The sequence below is a fragment of the Nothoprocta perdicaria genome, unplaced genomic scaffold, assembly GCF_003342845.1.
Source record: "Nothoprocta perdicaria isolate Ctin4 unplaced genomic scaffold, notPer1 scaffold_52, whole genome shotgun sequence".
Classification (NCBI taxonomy): Eukaryota; Metazoa; Chordata; class Aves; order Tinamiformes; family Tinamidae; genus Nothoprocta; species Nothoprocta perdicaria.
In genome coordinates this window covers 2,249,864-2,275,926 of record NW_020455777.1, presented here as the reverse complement: position 1 = coordinate 2,275,926, position 26,063 = coordinate 2,249,864, and the positions used below count along the sequence as shown (strand labels likewise).

At 38.9% G+C, this 26,063-nt stretch overlaps 1 protein-coding gene across 1 annotated transcript in view; it reads left to right on the top strand.

Annotated features, from left to right (window-relative positions):
• PDE7B (phosphodiesterase 7B) overlaps positions 1 to 26,063 on the top strand; it is an 88,274-nt gene that overhangs the window by 46,074 nt on the left and 16,137 nt on the right. The window contains exons 2-7 of the mRNA XM_026048190.1: positions 1,710 to 1,793; positions 15,158 to 15,309; positions 16,574 to 16,637; positions 17,729 to 17,824; positions 19,497 to 19,597; positions 20,939 to 21,070. Coding sequence (XP_025903975.1) covers positions 1,710 to 1,793; positions 15,158 to 15,309; positions 16,574 to 16,637; positions 17,729 to 17,824; positions 19,497 to 19,597; positions 20,939 to 21,070 — 629 coding nt within the window. The remainder of the gene's footprint in view (positions 1 to 1,709; positions 1,794 to 15,157; positions 15,310 to 16,573; positions 16,638 to 17,728; positions 17,825 to 19,496; positions 19,598 to 20,938; positions 21,071 to 26,063) is intronic.

Sequence of the window (26,063 nt, the reverse complement as noted above, 5' to 3'; positions counted from 1 at the left end):
ACAGGAACGTGTCATTTTAAATAGATGATGAAGAGGGCCCRTGCAATTGTCGTACTTGCACTGCAGCAGCTGAAGGGCAAGGGGAGGGTTGCACCTCCTGCCCCACTGTCCCCAGGGCAAGTGGGGTCACTGGCTGCTTGAGCTGTTTGAGGCTGGTTCCTTGGAGCCAGGGACAGGCAGACCGAGGTTGCCAAGTGGGAGCCACAGGCTCTGACTCTGGGGCAAAATAGCAAAATATAAGTAAAGAAGAGAGAAAGCAGGTTTATGCTTAGAGTCTAAAGTGATTGTGTTTGAAATATTCCTAATTTGACTTCATGTTTCTTTGTCTTTCATAACTCTAAGGGCTTCTAGAGGGCACAAGAAGACTGTCTCTTCCTAGAATATTCAGCTTAATAGTTTTTACTTGGCCTTCATCCCTTAAAAATAATTGTAAGCACATTTTAAGTGAACGTTACATAGAAAAAATAACAGTACCTAACTAGGTCCTTCTTTTGTGCTGCAAGATGTTTTCTTGTTTTTAAACTTAAGTGGTAGAAGCTAGCAGCCAAATTCTTCAGTTCTCTTTGTTTAGACTACTCAGATGCTGCATGCAGATCCCAGAGGAAGCATTATTCAAAATAACTAATAATTCATAATTTTATTGCGGACTTTGCGAGGCCCACAGTGTGAGCCGCCTCAGGAAGTGCTGTGGGTGTGCTTCCAACACTGCGYGCTCTGTTCCTGGAGAGGAGGAATTGGTCTTGTAGAGAACTGGGATTGAGTACTTCAATCCCAGATCCCAAAATCTCCAAGCTCAGTCCTGTATAAGAACGTTAAATGTCTTGGTCTTGCAGTTGAACTGTAAAGACAGGAGTAAATTATAAAGCAAGAGATTTAAAACTATGGAAATGTAAAAAAATATTTCTCAGTGCTTCCCATTTACATTAAGATTTTGCAACTTCTAATCATGCTGAACAGTATTTTGCCTGTTCAGTCGATATTTGTGGTAAGTCAGTTTCTAGACACAGTCTTACAATTGCATTCCAATTTTGTAAAATTTAGCCATCATTACAGAGATTTAGGATATGTATTTATCTGGGAACATCAAATTTCTTTTAAAGAAATCAATTTCAGTGTTTGAATAGAAAAAGGCCAAAAATTTCTGGGAGTGCTCAGAGTGAAAAAGAAACCAAAATATGTTGCTTTTTTATCATCTCATGATTTTGAGACCAGTCCCATGAGTTTGAAGATTTGGATGAGGCTGGTTTGCCTGCTTTGGTTTTGTTTTTTGTTTTAGCAGAAACAGGTCGCAGCATTAGTCTTGTTAGCCTTGGGTCTTTTGCAGACCAGCACTGTACTGTGAGCCTGTTCTCAGGTTGAGTCCTTCRAGTTTAATGCCACAGCGTTCAGAATCCAACTGGAATAGTTCAAACCAAAAGTTAGACCGCAAATTCTGGAGCCATGCGAGTCTCCTTGCTGGCTGAGAAGCTGTTCAGTAGGGTGGATATGTCTTTTTAGACCTTTTGTTCTGATAAGTGGATCAACTGTGCTGCTTTGCTAAATGCACGGATGCCTACAGGGATGTCGTGGGAGACAATTTTTTTGGACCCGAGTTTTCCCACTGGAGGAGTGTAAACGTCACCAGTTTGAACAGAAAATAGATCCAGATCTAAACAACAGAGAGAGGCAGCGACCCCTTCTAACGTCTCCGGGGACTTTGTCTTTTGCAGGAGATGCACGGGTGAGAGGTCAGACAGGGGTTCTCGCTGAGCGCCGCGGCTCCTACCCGTTCATCGACTTCCGTCTTCTCAACAGTAAGTGCAGCCCCTCACTCGCTCCTGAATTTTTAAATATATTAAAATCACCGTGGAAAGCATATGGCCGAAGTGTTTCGTTTGGTACATGTCGGTAGTTTAGCTGTCTTCACACAGTCAGCATTAATAATTCGATTATTCCCACTTAGCGTTTGACTGTGAAATGTTGTGATTATGTAAATACTGTCCATAATGCTGAGTCTGTCAAGTAAATACAGTAGTGCCATGGTGAGTGCTGGGAGGGAGGAAGGGGAAGGCTTTGGAATTAAAAACATAAACCTCTATGTCCTTTAGCCTCTTAGCCAACAGTTGGAACAGATTTATGTGAGTCTGTTATCCGGTCATATAGAATTGGCAAAGAAGCGGAACATGTGACAACACTGACCAGTGGTTTACAATAACATTAATTTTTCCAACAATTAGAACCCAATCCAAAGCCCCATGGAGTCTTCTCATTGACGTCAATGGATTTTGGGTCAGGCCAGCAGTGAACATCTGTTAAAAATAATCTTAACCTCATTTTGATTGAAGTTATTTTGCCACTGTTGTAAATAAAGGAGGGCAAATCTTAAGGAAAAAAAAGGGGGGGGGGAGCGAGAAAGCTTTCTTTTTTTTTTTACCTCATGAATTCTGTGTGCTGATGCAAACCTGTTAGCCAGTGTACAAAAACAGAGTGAACTCCTAGTCTTAGGTGCTGYAGCATTCAGTGCTCACTGTGGTATTCAGGTTCAGACATCTCTGGATGTATCCTCATGTGCTGCACAGATCACTTGGTTTAGCATTTGAAACAAAAGTCATTTACTGTCCTCATCAAAACAGACTGAAACGCCGACGGTTTGTTTGGTGATTACAGTTCCAATCTTCTAGTGATTATGTTTTTCATTAAAAAGTAATTATGAAACCAAAGTTTTAAATCTTCCTGCTGTAACTGCTTTCCAGAACTACTGGGAAGAGCAGGGAGGTAGGTGGCAGGACGGGGGGACAGAAGAACAGCTGAAAAGGGTGAGGCCTGGCGCGAGGACAGGAGGAAAGAGCAGCGGGCTTGGGCTCTGAGATGCGGCATTCCCACAAGCTGGCAAAATCACTACCGCCTGGCAAAGCGCTTGCTTTCAGTCTTGTTTATAAAAGATATTTTCTAGGTCATAAGTCCATCAGAGTGCTTGCTATGGCTGAGCTAGAAAGACATAAGGGCATGGATGGGGCCAGCAATTTGCAGAGGACAAACAAGGGATAATACAGTGGTTGAGCGGCCTTCTGAGGATAATTTCATTCTGGCTTGCCTGTGAAAAATGTGAAGAAAAAAAAATTGGTTTAGGCGAAGTAGAAATATTAGGGTTGATTTTCTTGTAAAGATGGAAAATATATGAAGCACTTTTCATTCACACAGTAGAAGCGAATAAATGTCCACATTTGCATGCAACTGAATTAATGATTTCATTTTTACTTTAGACATGTGTGTTACTTAAASTTCTCGTGAAGTTCTCTTAAAGTTCTCGTAAAGTTCTCTTTTTTCATCTTTTTGTATGGAGATAGACTTTTTCACTCATTGTAGCTGAACCTCTCTRCTCTTCAGATCCTGGCAATTTCTGGGAAGTGCTGGTGTTTTCCCAGCGCTTCTAGGAAGTGCTTCTAGAGGGTCATCCGGGAGGTGAGATGGAGTGGTGAATGCTGAGCCTCTGATCACACAAGGAGTTAGGGCAGTCTGCGTAACTCTTCTGGTGTTCACTACTGAACTTGGGTGCCTTCCTCTACCTGCACCCTCAAGCTCTGCTCCTGTATAACGCAGCTGGTCTTTTGTTCTCCTCTTCCTGTGTCCTCTCCTGCAGAATTCCAATTCTGGTTTTTTTTTGGTTGCTTTTCCTTAATCCCAAATAAGATCAGAACTGAGGCTAATTATAGCCTCTCTCTATATGTAAGAAAAAACCCTAGTTCCAATTTTTTTTATTTCTCATTCTTTTGGTTTTTTTTTTTTTTTTTTTTTTCTTTTTTGGTGAGTGTGTAGTTCCTCTTTTCTGCCTTGGAGGTGATGTTAGGCTACTTTTTCAGTGCAAATTTACATGATATTTCTAAGCACTTGGCTGCTAATTCTGTAGATGATAAATGTACTTGSCCAAGCTCTAGTGATGTGCTACAGGTACATGCATGTTCTCGGTGACTGAAATGCTGTTGTGTTTTTCCAGGAAATAAACATATTTTTATTTTAGTTTTCCATATATAATTGTCAAATCATTTTCTTCTGTACCTACTATGTAAGTTGTAAAAGAGACATGACTGTTGTACAAAATACAAAGAAACAGGTCTTATAAATGTCACTATTACAAATGTTTTTTTGAAAAGTGCCCAAGTAATGCTTACAAGTAAAACTAATGCGTGTTTTTCTATCTGTTTTGGGGCAATAAATGATAGGCAGCTATTGTATACTAAGAACTGTTACAATGAGGAAGAGAGGGATGAGATGGGGCGGATAATTTTGTGGTGAATATCCTTAGAATTTGTAAAGCTYATCATCTTCTTGCTAATTCAGACAACTTAAATAGTTCCATTTGATAATTCCATCTGATACACCATCTGAAATGTTATTCCAAATACAATACCACCATTTTTTCAAAATAAGTAACACATTTTCTTTAAAATTTCAGGATATTATTATTTACTGACAACAACATTGCTTAAATATGTTTTAACATATTTAACTTCCAAATTCATTCAAGCTAGTAAATTGGTTTGTATTGGTTAATATTGAGTAGACCATATCTTTTTCCCCCCCGCTCCTCCAGATTCCTGTAGTAACGTCACTGCATAATTTAAGACACTGTTAAGTCTTTCTGGATTGAATTCCTGTCTTCTGAAAATGGAATCTTCTACAGACATATTCAAAGCCAAATGGATTAGTGTCAGCTTCATTTGTGCTCATGTCTGTGTTGCCATCTAAACATTCCTCCAGTGTCTGTCTGTGATATATAGAAATTTAGTGAGAGTTCTTTCACTTTGTGAGTAGCACATTGTCAAGGCCATGAGGATTTTGCAGGATCCTAGATGGAGGAAACACCAGGCTTTAGCATCTTCCTGTCTTTTTGCTACATAGCTGTAAGCTTTTCTTGAGCTGTAGCTGATGACTTTTGGAACTAGGACCTAATTCTAGAATGCAATATTAAATATAAAATGCACCCTCTTCACCATGAACTCCTAATTTCTGTGTTGTTAGAAGAGCACATTTATCTCAGACTCCAAAATCGGTCCCTGCAAGTTGTGGGGACTTGCATTGCTGGCCAGTGGCTCATTCCTGTTGGTGTGGACACAGCACTCAGCTCTGTAGCAGCTCCCTTCTTCAGGAAAGGAGGTGACATTAGCCAGCCCAGTGTTAAGAGCTGCAAGAGGCAAGCTGCCTCTTTTCCCATCCTGCATAATAAAGACAAGAGGATCATTTGCTTCTGATGGCTACAGGCCAGTCTCAGAAAAAGTAAGCTGAAGATGGTAGACCCTTGTGTTGAATACGGCACTCATGAGCAGTTATTAAAGTTTACATATGTCTCCTAAACTGAAAGGTACAAGATTTGCAGTCTTAGAGATTGAAAGGAAAAAAAAAAGGGGGGGGGGAGACTTATTTGCTTGTGCAAATAAGACGTTCCTTAAAATGGGAACAGTGGAACAAAGATGAGTGAGTGTCATTCTATTTAAAAAAAAAAAAAGTGATTTAACACTGAGAAATTCTATTTTCCAGAATGAATAATATGTTGAAATAGAGAACTCTTAAATTGCTGTAGGGCAACATGTATAAATGATATAAGACTGATTCCAAACCAAAACCTCACAAATCTTAGGAAAGTTTGACTCTAAACTTGGTAGATCAAGTTTATAACTGAAACTAACACAGACTGAAATTAATGATGGCAGTTTATTGGCATTTTTGCATTTCTATAAATTAAATTAACCTTTATGCATTCCCAGGACAGAAGAGTGGTTAATTTGAATATGTGCAGTGTAATGATTTAGAATTTGAAACACGTACACTGTGAGAACTAACTTCGTCCAATTTTCCTTTGAGTGTAGCATAGTTTGGATTTTGGAAATAAAGGGTCTTAGTAGTAAGGTAAGTACTTAAGTAAGCAGTAATTTAATTCTCTGATTGACCAAGTTGTTCGATGAGTCATTGAACCAGAACCCTGCAGTGACTAATATGCAGTGTTTAAAACAACTTTCATTATCCCATGATGAGTTATAATGGTGACCAAGTTGATACATTTCTTCAATTGCATTAAATAAAAGTTTGAGGGATAAGTCTAGAATTAGCAATGGACATACAGCAATAACCAACAAGACCTCACCCTGGTCCAAGTACTGTGTTCTGTAGATTAAATAGTATAGAGTGACAAAATAACATAGATTACATATGGGATTTCATTTACAACCTCGCTTGTCAATCTTTCAGTCACAGAACAAGGAGGTTCTTAAGAGTTACATGCTCATTTTTCTGTTCCCACCTCGCTTGTCAATCTTTCAGTCACAGAACAAGGAGGTTCTTAAGAGTTACATGCTCATTTTTCTGTTCCCACCTTCTTTGTATTGATTTTGTTTGTTTGTTTGTTTCCAAATTGCAGATTTAATAGTCTCTAGTTGACAATATGTAAATATCTCTGTCATAGAAGAATAGAATTAAAACTATTTCTGTTTAAGCTCCTAGCTTGTCCCAAAAAAATTTGCACTGGGAACATCTTTTTTTGTCACAACAGTGGTAGTCCCATTACTTTCGTTATTTTGCGCCTACGTGTTTTCAGTAACCCTTCCACAGTAAATGTAAAAGTATATGAGCTACTCAGCCAAGCAAGATGGAGTCTCTGCACCAAGGTAGTGTTACGTTAGTTAGTCAGAGTCAAAGAAAATTTGATTTTGTGACATCTTGCACAACACATACGTACAATCTCAGTTCTCTGTGGTAACTAAGAATACCTGAAAAGTCAAAATATGTTTGTAGGCACCACAAARGTATAACGACTACTTTATGCTGTGCATTAACCTACCTAAGATTATTAGCATGCATGCAGAAGTTGAGTCTGAAATGAAGTGCTGTAAGTTTAGCTCAGCAAATTAAATTCACATAGACAATATATAATTTTAGTGATAGACAGTGATATACAGTGATGCTATGATGTTCTATTTAGTCTCAGTCCTTAATTTGCTGTCTGATTTGGGTCAAGCAAGTTATTTTTCAGCTAGTTCGTTTGAGTGTAAAGGGGTGTTTTGCAGACATGGGAAGAAATATATAGATACTGTGAAAATGAAAAGTAATGTCAGGGTCAGTAAGGAAAGATACGAAGTCTCCATGTCAAAGAACCAAAGTCTATGGACTTCTGAATCTGTGGTTTCTGCCTGTCTACAGAAAGGTCCATTTGCAAAATTTACATTCAATTTTGGTTTTGAATTTTGAGCAACTCCAAAGCTTTCAGGTAGGGCCCATCTCCAGGGAAAATAAACCTAACCACAGCCACCAACCCAAAATTGATCTATCAAGTAACCTGAAGCCAAATGAGTGAGGTTAAAAAGGTTGGGTTAACTGTCTTGTTTTGTTGCCTTTGGCTAGGAAAAGAAGTGGGAGTGAGAGATGCCTTTTTAGATATTTCTGACCCAGGTTACATTAGGACACAAGAAGTCTTGTGAGGAAGTTTCAAGGACTCATTGGATTACTCAGATCCCAGCCCAGCCTGTAGAGATGAGACCGAAGTCCCAGATGGTTATTAAATTAGAAAGGGAAAGATCTTATGAGGGCTGCATCGTTTCTACATAATACCTTCTTTAGTTCCTCCTGGATAAATACATCCAAAAGATACTCATCAGCATCCCAAAGGAACATAGGCCGCTTAATCTGGTTAGGCCTGTGCTGGGTTTGAATGACAAGACTATTTTCAAAAGTGAATTTGGCTTTCTATTTCTCATTCAAGAAAAAGGAATTGGAGTTCTCTTAATAATGTTTCAGCACAAAGATGGTTCTGTTTTCTAGTAACACTTCACTTTAATCACAAAGTCCTGCCTGTCACTGGAAGTTGGGGGTTTTTTTTTAATATATATATATATTTTTTTTTTTTCATTTATAAGACAGCTGGTTTGGAARGGTTGGGTGCTTGTGTGTGTTTTAAGCATTTGTGATATTTAATGGAAAGGTAGAACAGGAAGGATATTCTGCTTACTGCATTCATGTTCCCGCGGTAGCTTCGGCCCTTCATTCCTTGCAGAAGATGAAAGGCAGAATGTGAAACTGATTCATGTATGTGTTTTTCATATGCTAACAAAATGCCTCAGTTTGACATGCAAGTGCTTCAGGAGAGCTGCTGAGAGCAAGCAGAGCAAACAGAAAGGCAGCTGTGCCGCACGTACAGCCTCCCTGCGAGCCCCAACACAAGAGTGCAAGTTTATAACAACGCGTGCATTTCTATCGTGCCGAGTCGGGATTCGGGTCAGCAGAGAGTGTCCCTTTAAACGCCTCCAAATGAGTGTCTCCTTCTGCCACCCCACCTTCTTTCCCTTGATTAGCAAAGGGAAAGGGCGTACTGAAGATAACGCTGAGGACACTTTCCAAATGACCAGAGGAAAAGAAAGAACAAGGAGAAGGGATCATTAAGATGATAAATGAAAGTTGAGCTTGCTGTTATTACAGGTTATGTTGCTTTTTCTCCAGGGGAATGAAGGGGGAAGGAATGTACCATTTCCTGTTAGAGAGACTATAATCAGCTATAGACCATCTGCAGTCATAGGAAAAAGATCCTGAGTGTTCCACCGCACAAGGATTGAAGTGGCAAAGTGAAGGTTCACGGTGAAATAACACAAACCTTGTGGTGAAAAGAAGCACAACGTGTTTCCTAATAGCTTGTAGAAGGCTTAATAAAGGGTGCCAAAATGTTTGTGTACAGATGACGGCCATTAAAAGCTGAAAAAATGTAAAAAGAAACAAACTGAAGTATATCTTATATTTAACTTTGAATCTTTTTCATTTTCTGCTACCAAGGCTAGTATTCTGTTACTTTACTAGCCTTTGAAACCTGTACTTCTCCAGAATTCAGTGTAATGGGATAATTCAGTATCTGCATAGTTCTTAAGTTCCGTAGTCTCTTTCAGACAGTCTCAGGATATGTTTGGGAGGTAGGGAAACTGCGTGACTAGTATTTTTCAGGATGCCAGCAATTATAGGTGGACCTGGTGATCTGGAAAACAACCTACTTTAAGTCACTGTCACCCCCGAGATAATGTTCAAAGAGGAGGAAGCCCCACAGTAAGTGACCTGGCAAGTTAGTGTCCCAGAATCTGTGCCAAAGCAGCATACAAACGTCTTGTTGGCAAACAGGATTTTGCATTGCAATTGTGCATGTAGTTAAAAAAGGGATCTTGACTCAAAATGGAATAGTTTAAAGCTTTTTTTTCCATTCTTTTTATTTTCCTCTGCTATGTTGAAAGTCCCACTCTTCCTCACAGACTCTTCCTAGCTGAAAGAATTATGTTCATCTCTTCAAAGAAAACATTTGTCACCCATAGACAATGCTAGCTAATGGTAAGCGCTTGACCTTTGGTACTGAGTGTTATCAAAAGTCAAGGAATGAAGAACAACATTTGTTTACACTTACTTAAAGTTTGGTATCCTATGCTTTGTGTATTAATTTACAACAAGGATAAAGAAGATTGTGAATGAAATTATTTCTACTGATTCATYACTCAGCTGCATTTATATATTCTGAATATTAGTATAATTAACATTTATATTGCAGTAGTCACAAACACTTGCACAAACAAACACTTTAGGGGCAGGATACTTGCCCCTAAAACATCGTTATTACTTAGTCCTTGAAAATCTTTGAAAACCTATGATGTGTGCTGTTGCTGTCTGAGACATATCACAAACATTTTTTGAACTTCAAAGTCCAGGGGTACAGGAAAGACTAGAACACAAGAGAGAAGAGAGGTTGCCTATACCAAGTTACCTTCTCAGAAATTCAAATATAAAATATCACGCTTGGAGTTAATTGTTGTTACTTGTACCAATTCAGCTGTTCTTTCTCTTGTGACTGTTTTTTGGGTAATATGATAAATCTGTGAAGAAAGTAGCGATCAAGAAGGCACATCACTTTATAGGAGAAATTTAGCAGTCATGCAGTGAGCATGCCAGACAAGACTTCAGTAAAGGTTGTCTAAAATCTAAATTTAAATGCCTATCATGAATTGACAGGGAAAAAAAAAAAAAAGGAAAAAAAAAGCCCTACTGGCAAACATCCATTATTCCTCATTAGTCAAATATATCTAGAGCTTTTAAATAAAAGCTTGCAGTCAGTTGTCAAAACAGGAAGCAGCTCAGGAAATTGCCCCCATTACGTATAGGATCAGATTCAAATTGCTTACTAGAGGCCTCTCTGTTTACAAACTGTCTGGACAGTAACTTTTCTTCCGTTGTCAGATCGAACCTCTCACGTTATCTTCCAGCACTTCTGCACCAGTCGTATCTGATTCTTTGGGCTTTTCTTTGAAGAGCTGTGGATGAGCCCAGCAAGTCCTCAGGAGCTGGGGAGAGGGTGCTGTAAACTGTATGAGCCTAAGGCAGGTGTTTAAAGACCTGATTTATATGTGTTGGGGTTGTTCTGCATCCCTTTTGTGGGAAGAATAGCAAAAACATTTCCTGCTTCTGAATCAGTTAGCTATTGGAAAATTAATAAGCCTGTTGTTATCCACTTACGCTGCCGAATGGCCTGTTTTTATTGTACGCTGAAGTGCAATAAAATAAAAAGAGGATGCCGTGAAGGAAAACTCGTAGGCCTTATTTGAATGCCGGACTGAGTTTGTTTACTTTAAGGGAACAATAACAATGTAATGGATGTCTGGTGCAGAGCTAAGCACATCCTTGTACAAATGTGATTTATGTGGTTGTTTCTGAATGCTAACCACTGTTAGCAGAGCCTCCATAGCTGTTGTACCAGCACTGCATGTGGGCACATGCCGGCACAGCGGCAAGGAAATCCAAGGGAAAGCCGGGAGCCGTTCCTCATGTGGGAAACCTCCGACCCTGGACTAAGGAAGGGAGGGTGTGAGGATAATGAGCATAGATCCGTATAGCGTGTTAAGGGAAGCAGATATGCTTAACTGGAGGTTCTTTGTTAGGAGCGAGGACAAAAACATTCATTCCTGGAACTTCTTAACCTCCTGCGGGTCATAGGCAGTGTCCACATTGYGATCTGAGAGCGAACATCCATGGTGTTAAAATCCAGTGGCCCAGTAGAAACTGCTTGTGCTGCCTTCAAATCCATGTCTCCTCCAGCTTGAGTGGCCTGCGTCTTTGGAGGTAGCAGCTAAGCTTTGTTGGCAGTGCTTTGTTGGGATGCTTCCGTGGATGCAGGAGTGTGATTTATACAACAGTTCTGTGCAGTATACAAAATAAAGGCTATTGTGTTGGGCAGTAACTCGATATGGCAGGAAGATGTGCATCTTTGAGAGATACGGCTGGTGGTGTTTTAGGTAAACAAAGTATTCAGAAGTTGCCACAATTATGGAAGATAAGCACAGTTTACAAGGGAGTTTTTATGGGTATAATCAAAAGACATTCTTACTCATCTTTGAAGCTCATTTCAAAATTGCACATAATTACTAAATATTTCCCACACAAGCGTTGCTGCTTGTTTCCCTTAACTAGATAATAAAGCTTAAATTTAGTATGCATATTTTCAAGACTGATGCTCAGTGATATCTGCAAAGATATTTTTGATTATTTTTCTTGCAATTCATTTTATTACATTATGTGCAAGGAACAGGTCTTTGCTGTTGGGAGATTCTGATATAATTCTTGAGCTGAGGACAGAATTTGAGCATTTATTCTGAGCAGCTTTATTTTTGGCTCCCGTTATTATTTAGGCATCCTGTTTTTCTCTCAGTGTCATACTGTTGAGTTTTTCTTTCTTGTTCAGCGTGGGAAATGGAAATAAAAATTGTCATTATAAAATGGTTTGAGCATATTGTGCTCAAAGAGGGGCAGAGTCCCAGTCCCATTGTATGCAAGACACCATCAAAATGAGGCATTCTGTTGAGGATGGTGTAATAAACTGAAGGACATGGCAAATGTTTAATTGAGTTGACAAATTAGATGTTTTGTAGACAAATCACTTATTTCTGAAATTAAGTAAAATAACATGAATTTAACAGATTTAAAACAATATTCACAGTTTGTATGTGGATGGATTGCAGTATGGGATTTGGATAGCTCTGTTAAGGGCCTCGTTTTGAAAAATCACTTCCTAACATTCTTCATCTACATTATGAATTCCTTCTCATAAGAATGAAAATATAGGGCARTGGATTATTGTGAGTAATGTTTGCTTGATGTATTGTAATTAATTGCTTGTCTGCAGCAAAAAGTCTTTCGTCAGTCCAGTTATTAAACTTCAATTGAGATCCGTGACAGTTTTCGGAGCAGTATGGCACACCAACTGCAATGAATGTAATGGTTCAATCCACAAAATGTGCTTCTTACTCAGAAATCATTTATGATTTAGACATTTCAGCCTGATGTGTTTGTGGTTTGGTTAAGTATTATCTGTGCTACTGAAACGGCCTGGTAATCCACAGGGTGAAATACCCACTTCAAAATAAATTTACTGCTGCTCATTGGAGTTACATGCCCAGCTTTCCCTTTTAGTTTGCCCACAGGAATCCCACTCATAGATTTTAAAGACCAGTTAGAGGAATGTAGGTGGTAAGTTCAGTCATCTGTGTCTGACTGAAAAGCAAGATAGAAACTTAGATAAAAATTAGTTGCAGCAACTGTTCATTTTTCGTGCACAAAAGGCAAGTGATATGTACTTTCAAATTTAACCTTGTTACCTGAAAACAGGGATAGTTTTGGGGCAAAGGTGGGATTTGGATAGTTGGGGAGTCAAGAAAAAGCTGACAATTTTAGTAAGTGAATTAATTTTAAGAGTGCTTTGGTATCTGGGAATTAAAACTGAATGCAACTTCTTAGAAGCACTATAAACAGGAAAGAAATGCAAAACTAGTCTACCAGTTCTTCCACACATTGCTGTCACTGGATAACTGTTAGCACTTACCAGGCACTCGTTCAATAGGCCATGAAATTGTTCCAACTTTTAAAATGTGTGAGAGAATTAAGGCAGGTGCTGGCACGCCATAAATGAAAATCTAGCCTTCAGGCTGGTACAGTAGTGACATTGTTAGTGTTTGCTTTCTTGAAAACACATGGCTCTTTAAGTCGTGATAAAATTATTTTCTGCCTGTTGTATTATTAAAACTCTGTGGGGTTCGTGGACTATAAAGTATTTGGGCCCAATAAGAGCTTTTGACTTACAGGTCTGAGGAAAAAAAAAATATTTCTTCCTATTCAGTGTGTGACTAAGCTGGGYTTTGTTGTGATTGACTTGTGTCACTTAGTAGCTGTTGGGTTACATAAGGAGGATGTGCTACAGAAAGACCTCACACATCTGCTGCTGGAGAAATCAAACACGGAAGCATCGATGGGTTCTGAAAAAACTGATGATTTCCCTCTCAAAAAGCAAACCTGTCAGAACAGTAATATCTTTGAAAACAACATACAAAGTCTTTTTTCTTTTTTGATTTAATTTCATAGCAGAACAATTTCTCACCATATACATAGCATGAAATAGCAGAATAAGCAGAGGACTGTGCAGTCCATAGCTATTTTTTCCTAGCTATTTAGACAAGAAATTTGGTAAATTACTAGGCAGCTTTTTATCTCAAGCAACCATTACTCTTCCTTAAATAGTGTTTAACCTCCAATTTCTTACAAGGTTCTTCTTATGATTAAAATTAAGTAGAATCTTAGTACCTTCTGACAACTGTCTGATTTCTGTCCTCTCTTCCAAAACACATACCCGACTAGAATATAAAGACATCTCAACTGTACATGAAGTTCTGTTAAAAGTTCATCTGAAGTGAGCTAAGTCATGATCAGTTTTAGGAAGCCCACATTCACTGTTACTAATAACACAGTCATTTAATGACTCTAAGTACTAATTTAGACACCCTATAAAACTATATATATATATTTTTTACGTTTATCTTTTCTCTCATAATACAGCATTAGGGAGATAAATGTAACATATTCTATTTGTAACTAAATAATGCATGTGTTCACTTTTTATATTTCTTTTCCTAAGTGTAGAACTGAAATATTTTTTTTCTTTTGTAATGTATTTCATTAGGAAGGAAGGACTGCGGACTATGCTATAGGATCATTAAGCTATGTTTCCGTCTTTTTTCTTTAGAATTTTCTTCCAAAATTGTTACATGTTTGTGCTTTGAATCTATATTTTGAAGTCTCATCCTTTTTGTTTCTACTAATTTAGGGTGAGAGCAGATACTCTGTTGCAAAAGCCGTGCATAAGGCAATCAGTGTCCTCTTGGAAACCACCCTGTATAAAGAAGAAGTGCTGTTACCTTCCAAGGAGCAGCTGTTGGGAGGAGACTGCATTGTGCATGCCAGCAAGGAGTTTATAATTTTATTACAGGCCACAAAAAAATTCATTCTGCTGTCCGTTCACAATGGGCCACTCGTGCTCCCGGCTTGATAGCACGGATATGTGTGTGCGCTTTGTCTCATTTACTGTCTAAAACTGGATATTAACTCCCCTCTTGCGTGGTATAAGAGACAGTTCAGAAGGTCTAGAGGTTCAAACATCCGTATAGAGGATGATTTCTACTTCAACCTCTTCACCTTCCACTCACTCGTACCTCAGTTTTAACATACCTATTTTCCATAAGAATTAAAATGAAAAAACACTTTTCCCAATCTTCCTGCCAGTAAGGTTCAGGTTACTATTTCCATGATCATGTTGTATGCTGGTGCAACACATTTTTCATTGATTTTTGGGACACTTCCAAGAGGTTGCAAGGTACTGCCTATATTCAGTCTTAGAGACAGGGAAATGAGGCACAGAGGGCTAAGAGCAAGTTTCCCAAACCTAACTTTAGGCTCTATCTAGACAGGTAAAGTTAGGTGATAAATTGTACCCTGGATGACTTACCTAGGATTATATTGTATGCCTGTAACAGGCAGTATCTTGAAATTAGCTTTTCCAGATCCTRAACTGTTACTCTGTTTAGTGGAACATACTTGCTTCCTGAGCTAAACAAATATATCTGTAGGAATTCATCTGAAGGGATTCAACATTCAGAATGTTGCTTTTTTTTCTCTGAGGATTAACAAAAATGACTTTCTTTTCTCTCCTCCTTCTCTCCTCCTTCTCTCCTCCTTTCTTATTAATTATTTAAATATTTAAAGGCTTTGTTACTTTGCTGCTTAAATAATCGAGAACATCATCTCTGGTATTGGGCTACATGGCTTCTCTACCAATTGTTTTCCACAGATACAACGCTCTCAGGGGAAATTGGCACAAAGAAAAAGGTGAAAAGACTGTTAAGTTTTCAGAGGTATTTCCATGCATCCCGGTTACTGCGTGGAATTGTACCACAAGCCTCTCTGTACTTACTGGATGAGGACTACCTTGGGCAAGCAAGGGTAAGACAGGTCTCCACATCTGCATTTCTTACAGGAATCYTGCAGAGAGCATCAGCTCTGTTTCAGTGTTCAGATAAGTAAGTGCATGGCTGCTCTTCCAAAAATGATCTGCTCTGCTTACTGCCTGACTCAAAACATACCGTAGGCTTCTTCTCATTTTTATGTSATAGCCTTAAAAATTCAGTCCCAAAGCAAAAGGGGAAGCTGTTCAGCATTTCAACACTGTTAACTGAAATTATAATCTATATTTAATAAATGATGAAGGCTCCCTAACTGAGTTCTTGTATTAAATGAGTGCTGCCTGGACACACGATTTAATTCAAAAAAWTTAATTCAAAATTTTAATTCAAAAATTGAATTCATGCAAAGCATGCAGCACTCCCTCAACAGATACCTARCAACTATCAGACAACCTCTCCATGACAAAAAACAGGAGACGAGGAACATTCACTGCAAAGAACTTCATTATACTCAAATATAGCTCTTTTATTTTATAACTCTTATAAATGCTCTGAATTGCACTTTCTAACAGAAATTGCACCACTGACCGGGTTAGGATTACTTGCGTAGACGATTTTTAACTCTCTGCAAGAGAAGATTGCAAGTCAGATGTTAGAAATCAATTAGGAATCCAGAATGGATCTGAATAGAGATTAAGAAATCAGAATGAATGCACAGAAGTTGCCATTATCAGTCGTAYAGTTAGCCCAGACATGGTCTATTGACTGAACTGACAACTGCAAAAATATGACTTGTGGCAGGAAGGATAAATTCTTCTGTGTACTTCACAGAAGCATTTTCCAGGTATCCAGGTTTATAAAAGCTATTCTTCTGTATTGGTTTATTTAGCAAAATATAATGCAATATTGACATGACTGATGCATGTCATCTATATTATGCTTTACTATAAAAGAAATACTGAATTCATTTTCCAATACGAAGGACCAATATGAAAACTGCGCCTAAAATGGCATATTTTCATAATATTTCATTTTGTGTTATTCTATGTTTTTGACTCTATTTGAAGCTCTTCCTTTTATTAAGTTCAACACTTCCTCAGTTAAAAGTAAAAGAGATATTTCAAGCAATACAGTTACATTCCACTCCTGAAGCCTGATGTTTCGTATGCATCTTTGTAGCTTTCCTGAACAGAAGTTCAAATCTGCAGCAATCAATTCTGTGACTAAATAATGTGGAATATCAATTTAAGTGTCTTTTACAGCATGACATACCAGTCATTTGCCTTTTCTTATTTGTTTTCTAGCATATGCTATCCAAAGTGGGAATGTGGGATTTTGACATTTTCTTGTTTGACCGCTTGACAAATGGTAAGTATTTTTTAACAAATTTTATTATAAGAATTCTCATATATGACTGTTCTAAAAATTCCTAATTAATTATTTTTAGTAAGCTTTTTCCATGTAGATTACTGAAGAAAAATTTGGCATAGTAATCATAATCTGGGACATATTCATCCTTACGCCATAACTTTCACATCTATAGTGTAGTGTTTAAAGTATGTTTTTCATATTAATCTAATCTCTTGCATTTGTTATGGTTACTTTTTGCATGTCTATTGTGAAGGTTTTATTCTGTTTCCTTTATCCTGGGAATTCTAGGGGTACTTAAAAATATACCTAGTAGAAACATAGTCCAGACCCCTATAATCAATCAGTTGTGAATCTGCATTCAGATGCACATCATTGATCATGTAACACCAGTTAGTCTCAGTTTTGTCAGTAGTGATTTCATGATACAAGCACATACATAACAGTAAGGAGAGACATGAGGCTATGAATGCTGTAACTCATTTTCTCTTGTTCCTGTTAGTATTGTCAGATCCTGTTACGTGGTAGGTATGTGGATTATTCGCATGTTTGCAGAGTCATARTATATGCAGAGCATAAAATAAAATAAAAAGCTTTAATTACCAAGTGCCAACTTTCCAATAAAGTTTAACAGAAAAAATCCAAAGAAAAATTTTAATTTTGATCTTAAACCTAACTGAAACTAATACAATACAGCAAACAAGTGCTAGAACAGCCGTTCTCCCTTTCTGTAGTTTCTGGAAGTAGGCTTGGATTATGAAGATGATATGGTTCTCAAAAAATACCATCATAAAATTTGCAGATGACACCATGTCAATTCACCTTCTTTGTCACATTGAAATAGTAAGCATGAGTTTTAGAGCATATGGACACAAGAATAGCTTTCCACTGGTACAGACCGACAGGGAGTCTTGATTATGTATGGAAGTAATTTATAGAATCAACACTTGAGTATGTGCATGAGCATCATCCAAGCTCATGTGAGATGCAGAAAACTATCAGGATTTTCAGTCTTGCCTGATTTGCCACTACCCATAGGTAATTTGTTCACTGTTAAGGGAATCTTTAACAGTTTTTCTTTCTGCTTGCAGGAAACAGTCTTGTGACATTGCTTTGTCATCTCTTCAATGTGCATGGACTTATTCACCATTTCCAGTTAGATATGGTTACACTACACAGGTTTTTAGGTAAGTAAATGCTCACCTCAAAATCTCCTTTCAGATCAGCATACAGCTTAAAGAGGACACATAAAAAAATACAGTCTTGAYCTGAATGTTTATGTAAAATAATGAAATTATTGCAAATGTTTCAGTAAAACAGTTCTATGAAATATATTAATATACAATTTACAGTCACTCAGGTACTAATTTCAGTACCTGTTAWGTCAGGGAAGGATTCAGAAGACTGTATTGGGCTTAAGCTTTCCAGTACCACAGTTGCACTGATGATTTWAAAAAAAATCTGTCATGCAGAGACGTGGCAGACAGAGCAGGCCCACACAGACAGGCACACATTGCAGAACCTACCCAGGCACAATGAAATTCTGGTGCAATGTCATTATTTTAGTGACTAATAGACCACTGAGACCCAGGGCAGTTAAAAGCTTGTGTGTAAAATTTAACAAATTATATCAAGCTGTCTACACTGAATAGTGTTGATGAAAGCCCCTGCTGCTGTTATTGCCAACAGAAATATTAGACCCATGCTGTCAGCAAACCAAAAGAAGAAATTGGCCAAAATCAATTACTTTTTGCATCATGTTTTGAATACAGCTGAATGCCAATTTGTCAGACTGTCAGAGAGAGTTTCAAAGGCAGGGTCTCGTCTTTAAGAATACGTAATTGTCACTTCTGGAAAGCATTCTCCTAGTTTAACTCAGACAGTATCTCTAAACCTTTTCTAGCTTCTTTGGGCTGATATGCAGTGGACTTTCTGTTAATAAGAGGGGTTTAGAGGATTACCAACTGTAACTTCAGATGCTTGTGGAAAGGAAAACAAGCTCAAAGCTCTTTGGCCCACTCCGTGCCGGAGAGTAGTGCTACTGCAGTTTTGCCTGTTACCTCTTAGTTTGATTAATTTGCTCTTCAAGGAGAGCAATTTGGGCAAAATCACATCCAGTTTCCTCTGCGCAAGTGGTGTTGCCCCAGGATTTATAGTAGATCATCTAATGTTGCAGGCAGAGCTGCAAGGCACAGATGAGTTTGAAGCACAAATCTCCATGATTTTCTTGTGCTAGTGGAAGCCGAGAATTAAAAGGTTGGCCCACAGTCTTCCAGGTGGAACAGTTCCAGCACTACAAATTAAAACAAGAGGGACTGGTATGCTAAAATGGAAACGTAGATGTGAGTAACATTATCACACAAAGTCTTGCTTCAAATACCGAAATCTTTTGATTCCCTGCCGGCAGGATGCAGGAATACCTTTGGCTACAGTCACTGAAATAATAAATGATGTGAGGCTATCAGAACCTCACCCCCTGCTGTTGTAAAATAGGTGGTACTGCCTTAATGACATATTACTCCCCTATGACGGCAGCCTAAATAATTACACTCCGTTGTGAATAAGTTTGCCCTTTTTTCCTTATTTATTTTACTCCTGAATGAGAGCCTTCACTAGGACAAGAAAGAGTTGATTTATGAACTAAACCCAGTATATCCCCTCGGGCCTCACAAATCCTTTCATACACTTTTTTTTTTTCCCTAAAAGCATCCATGTAAGAGCACCAGTCTCTGCACGGTTGAGATATTTGAAGAAACTCAGCTGACTGTAAAACTCTAAATTGTATTTTAAACCCAATTTCCAATTGTGGCCATGAAATTCAAAGACAAAAGGATCTTTGTCTTCTGTTTTGGTTCCTAGTTATGGTTCAAGAAGATTACCACAGCCAAAACCCGTACCACAACGCCGTCCACGCTGCTGACGTTACACAAGCTATGCACTGCTATCTAAGGGAGCCCAAGGTAATAGCAGCCTTTCACGCCGATCTTGCTTTCAGATTAATTCTCAAATTGTTTTTCCCAAGATTTAAAAACAAACAGGCTATTTTTAGGTAGCGGTAAGCGATTGCATGCTTGGAGTCGGCAGTGAGGCAACAGAGTCGGCTACGGATTGCAGCTGCTGGCAACAAGCTGCTCGAGTCGCTTCTCAGGGCGCAGATGAGCTGTCGGAGCGCTGTCACATGAGCTCTGGCAGGACTGACTGCGGCTGTGCGCGGYGGTCACCCGCCGGTGGGGCCGGCCTCCCAGGAAAGGCTGCGGGAGGGAATGCGTGCCGGGCCCTCAGCTCCTTCGAGGCCTCTGTCAGCTGCGTTTCAAAATGCCACGTTGGGCAGTGAAGCAGGAGAAGCAGGCACACAGTCCCTTTAGCTGACGCTGCTGTGAAAGCATCCTCTGAAAGAGTGAACGGCAACTGCTTGAATGCTAAGGCGTGTCCTAACAAAGTTAGGATGACAGAGGGCTGGGTTATTGCTTAATGTGTTCCTGGGAGGCATTTTAATGCTAAACGCAGTGTAAAGTTGACATCATTTAAGTCATAATCAAATCAAGTAAAGGGATCTGCTAGAAGCAGTAAACAGAATGAAGTAGCAGTAAGTGAGGACAGGAGCAGGCCTCAGCTTTTCTGCATTTCTGTCTGTTGCAAGATCTGCAAGTCCCTGCTGTCAAAAAGTGCAGTGCACAGCTGACCTCCAACATCTGTAGGATGCATCTACTAATTTCTCATCACAGGTTGTATAGCAGAAAAGAGTCTGGACAAGCTTTCAAATTTGTATATTTGAAGTTAGGAAGCTAAGTTTTGTCTTAACACTGTTATTTGCACTGAGGTGTCTAGCAACCAAGTTTGAATTTTCAGAAAACTATAAACTCTCTACATTTTATAGTACAGTGCTTTGGTAGGAAAGTGAAGTCTTACCGATTGTTGGTATTGATAAATATTTATATGTCAGAGCTCTGTCTCATATGCTAACATAGGCCAACCGGTTAGCGGGACTGTTTTCTATTTTTAAAACTGAATCTTTTAGAATAAGTTCAAGACTTTTGTTAATTACCTTCTCTCTAGCACCATGAACAGTAAAGAGAAATAGGAAATGTACCAGTGCATGTATAGACTGTTATTTTTATAGAAGTCTGTTCTACAAGTTACCTCAATGAGATTGTTTACACAATTTATTTGTATTTGATCGCTTGTGTACTCTTCCACAAAACAAAGCAATGTCGTGATATGTCTGCTGGTATGTTTATTTGCCAAAAGAAAGAAACTGTTTACCATTTGTGTTTTTGTTGTGATTAACATATGTGATTCAGCTTGCCAACTTCCTTACCCCTTTGGACATCATGCTTGGACTGCTAGCTGCTGCAGCTCATGATGTAGATCATCCGGGGGTCAACCAGCCCTTTCTGATCAAAACTAAACACCACCTCGCCAGCCTGTACCAGGTAAAACTGCTCATCATGTAGGTGAATGTGTAGAGCAATTTTCAGTGAATGTTTTTATACCAAAGTTGAGGTGGACTGTGGGTGGTGGTGATCAAGTGAATCTATGTTTTAGAGTCTCGATGGTCTCAGCAAAGCTTTTCATTGGGTATCTGTTCTCATAGCGAAGCTGATAAACCTGAGAAACAAGGTGGAAATACCAGTGTCTGTGAGGGACATTTAAACCAAATCCAGTTATTTCTCTTGTGGTTTTAAGAGTTTTTTCTATTGTGGAGCATCGAGGGTAAGAAAATGTGGATAGGAGATCTAAAATCCCAAGAAAGACAGTTTGTATTTCCTTTTCAGCAAGCAAGTAAACAGCAGGAACGTTCTAAATTGGGGCTAGGTTAAAAGAAGCTTTTGCTTCATGTGGCTCTAGTGAAGTTAAACACTGCAGTTAATGAAAAATAGAAGATAAACCAGAAGTAACCTTGTAGATATTTACACACATGCACATAGAGATATTAAGAAAGAGCAGCTCCTCTTGTTCAATGGCCATTAGTGAACCCATCCTCCACTGATTTTTCCTAGTCTTTAAATATATTTGTAGCTGGTGATTGTATCTGCAATTACTATAAATGTGTTCAGTGTAATGAACCTATCTTTGTGTGTATGTATATATTATTACATATGCAAGTCTCTATTTCTTCCATTATACTTCTGTATGTGTGCTAACAATTGTTCCATTGCACGAATCTTAATTTGTAACTAATACACAGATATTGTAGTGATTTCTGGCCTTCAGAAGAGTAAAACTCAGCCTTTGCTAAAATTCTGAGATTAAAATTCAGAAGCAGAATTTAGGTTAAAAACTCGCCCACCTAAAGTAACCTCACTCTTAGCTATGTACCTTCTGCATGTGCTTGTTACATCAAGGAGCTGCTGTGGTTTGTTGTGTCCTTGAAATGATATTCTCTCTCATTTTCCCGTACTCGAGCACCATTTGGGTTTTGTGATAAGCAGTTGATTGCTTAACAGCTCAGCTGTCCTTCTGCCTCCAGATACGGTCAGGGTTGCAGGAGCCCCAGCCTGGACACAGGACTGATCAGCCGGTTGAAACTTTGTGCCTGGCCTTGCCGCAAGCTGATGCGCTTGGTTAAGTCTTCCCCATATGTGTCTGGAGCAGCATTTTGCTCCAGACTTTTCTAAATGCCAGTTGAATGTGGAGGGAAAAAAAAGCCAGAGGACTTAGAGAAAKAGTGTGAGAAAGGAATGGGATGGAGCCATTCAGTATAAACTCCAGCCCTTTGAATGGTCATAAACAAGTCATCGTTAAATTAATAGTGGGAAACAGGAAAATATAATTAGGTTTAAAATGCAGGCTAATTTGAAAAAGATGCAGCTAAAATGAAATATTAGTATCTTAGATGAGCAGGAGAGATGATTCCTGCTCATCTAACGTGGCTTGAATATACTTTCAATTGTTGATTAGGAAAGGAAGTGACAAAAATAAAATACAGTATTTTGACAGTAAGTGGAATTTTTAAATATCATATTAAGGGATGCTCATAACAAGACATATTTGATGTTAATGATAGGGCAGGTTCAATCTATGTTCTTTTGTCTTAAATTATTTTCTGTTTAATTGTTTACAGGGATATTAGTAAGATTAAGTAAATAAATGCTAATAAATTTAAAATCAATGCTGGAGAGATTTTTTGATTTATTTTGTGAAAACTTTAGATTTAGTAAGATATTATTCTTAAATGCAATTATATTCTGCTCAAGATTAGAACTTTAACTTGTGCTTAAAACTGAGGTAAAATTTTCTAGGGTTTTGTGCTTTTTTTAAAACTTCCAACACAGCTACAGCTATAGCTATTGACAGCYTCTGATATGTGTATATTCATGAATCGTGTTTCAGAAAGATGGGTGTCATCACTCAAAAGCTTAAAATATTCTAACTTCATTTTAAAATTAAATCATTATTTTAGGATAGAAAGCATTTTTGTAAAGTGTAAGATATTTCCACATGAGTCTATTGCATGTCAGGAACCAGAATTTTGCACAGAAGTGCAACTAAGTGCCTCGTGCAGGTCTCTAGCATTGCAAGGACAGTGTAAAAGGTGACATCAGGGACCTTGTAATCACTTAGCCTTCTACGAGGAGCACATTCCTTGTTAAGTGATGCYGGCTTTGCTTCTAGACATCATTTGTCATTAATGGAAAAAAATAAAAGTTGTGCTCTTGTTGGATAGTCACTGGTCTCTGTAAACTTAAAAGTTCTCCATACCTCTAACTCTGATTTAGCTTATCCAACATTATTTCTACTTCTTTTGAATAAAAGCAATGTACTACACAAGGTTGTCCAGCCTGATACAATCCTGCTTTTCCATTATCCAAACAAAAATATCATCATGACGTTGCATTTTCCTTAAAAATAAATGCTGTATTTTACTGAGAAAGGARTATGAATCTCCAAAGAAATGAAATAGCTTTGATATAAACAAAATTTTATCTTAAAACTTAAGGAATAGAGAGTTAAGATTTTCTATCTTTGTTTGGATCTGAAGTGAAGACTAGTAGTTTATAAGCCTAGAATTATCACATTCAATGTCTGTACTACAAAAAATGGTTTTAGAAATCTATGAAATTAGCTTTAGGACATCTGTATATAAAGCAAAATTAGAAATAGGTTTGGGGTGTCGGTTATAACTGCTATACTTTGCAGTCTTTCTTAAAAGCGGCATTTCTAATTAAAATGCCATTTTCTGGAGTTTAAGATTGTATGGTTAAACCAATTACCATATGATTTTGTGACTTCGTGTTATTTGGTGGTAAAGGATGCTTTTGGTATAATGATACTAGAATGAGAACTTCTATGAGAATGAGATAGGGACAGATTTTTGCTGCATTTCCATCTCTGAATTTCCTTTGCTTGTAGATTCTCAGTACTCAGTTCCTCAGGCTGGAAAAACAGATTGCAAGATATCTAGTTCCCCATCCCCTGTGACCCAAAATAGCAGTTTTCTCTAGATCTAGGTAATAGCTAATGTTCCTCTCTCCAACTTATTACCCTTTCCCATATTCAACTGCAGTCAGCTCAGTGGTTTGAAGAGCCAGGGGATAGTTCAGAGAAAGTCACAGGTTGGAGATTTTGTGTTTGTTAAAGAAAAATAATGGATTTCCCCGCCTCTGCCCCCCTGTTATGAAGTCTGTATTGTAACCGTCCACTAATTTAAGGCTCTAGATGCTACAGAGGCTTCCTAACATTCAGCCACAAAAGCAAACCTATGCTATTCAGAGTTAACAAAAAGAAAAAAAAGCAAACGCTCTTTAAATCAGAGCTGAAAGCTAAACCTGCCAGCCTGAACTTCGCACTAGCGAACTATCACACAGCCTCTTTGATGTACAGGTTATCTCCCCACCAGGCAAAGACATAAGGCAGCTAGTGGCAATTAGCCTTCCTAAGGCAGAGGAGGCTTCCTGGGTGGAAAAGTTGACTCTTCTAATTGCTGCCAACAGCTTCAGGGATTTTGGCTGCTTGCAGGGGTGTCATATGACTTCACGCTCAGTTGTCACTTGTTAACTCGACTTTTCCTTTTCCCGTGTCCATGTGCTTTTAAGTGTGAGAAACCAGACACTGTAGCAGCTTTGATTTGGCTTCCTAGTATAGCAGCGAGCAAAGATCAGAAAGTTACAGAAGTGGAACTACTCTGGACTGGATACCTGAGCTTGTTTTTTCCCTTGGAGCGATTAGTACTTGCTTGCAAGAATGTTCTTGGATGCCTGTGCACCCAAGGCTGGCCTTCAGCGTGGAACAAGCGCGGGTTTTCTGCGCAGAGCCCGGGGGAGGTCAGCATCAGCACAGTAAGTTTGTACGTGGCAAGAAGCAGAAAACACTGAGGAYGGCAGGCTGACAAACCCACAGGTGAGCCAGAGGGAGAGAAAGAGTAAAAATGCCCTCTAGCCACGTAGGTGAAGCGTTTGTGTCCCCAAATAGGCAGGAGGCCAGCATGTGGAGGTGGCACATTGCTCCTTGCGCAGGGAGCTAGTGGGAATCGCACGATGCCGGGCCTTGGGCTTCAGCAGTGACTGCTGAGGCCTTTGCTGCGGGTCAGCAGCCTGACTCCGGGACTGGAGCTGGAGATTAATCTCCCACAACAACTATATCATGTCCCCTTCTCAGTGCCTCCGTAACCTTAATTGGCAAGAGTCCCCAGATCCATCCTGCTCCGGTATATCCCTGCAGCTGAGGTAGCTGTTGGGAGCTGGAGCTGTTCGTATCCCTGCTAAAAGTATCGCCTCTCAAAAGTCACCCAACCTTCAAATTTCATCATTTTGTATCTCTTTGATGCAGCTCCAGCACCTTCACCTGTTCCTCAGCCCTCAAAGCCTCTCTGCACAGCCTGTCATGGAGTCAGCCTTCCTCTCCACAAAAAGCAATTCCTTATTCTTTCTTCCTTAACTAACCTTACTGTCCTTTTCTGCCACACAGACAGTCCCCTCTCTCTATACTCCCTAATTCATAGAGCTCCAGGGTAGCAGTTTCATCTTAATTCTGTTATTGCAGAAGAGAAAAGGCTGGCACCTGGTGGTATTTTCTGGTCTTTGACTCAAAATTTTCATCTTTTAGGAGATAAAGCAGAATTCAGGCTTCCTAACAGTTGGGCAAGAAAGAGGGAGGAGAAGTAAAAAACAGGAGAGAGTTTTGAAGGTAGAGAGAAGTGAGGGCAAGAGTTTACAGGAACAGAATTAGATATCAGAGTGAGGACAAACCACACGGTATATTCTGTGAAGGTCGTTGGGAGGGGATACTACCAAGAGAGTTGGATACATAGGAATAAACACAAGACTCCTCTGTTGTGGTTCCATTTGTACCTGAGGTCATGTAAGAGAACAAAGGAAGAAGTCATCCCATTAGCGGCAAGGAAAAACAGCTCCACAACAACAACATCAGTACTTAGCATATGATTTAGATTTTGAAATTAGCTTTTTTCTTTTTTTTTCCTCCATT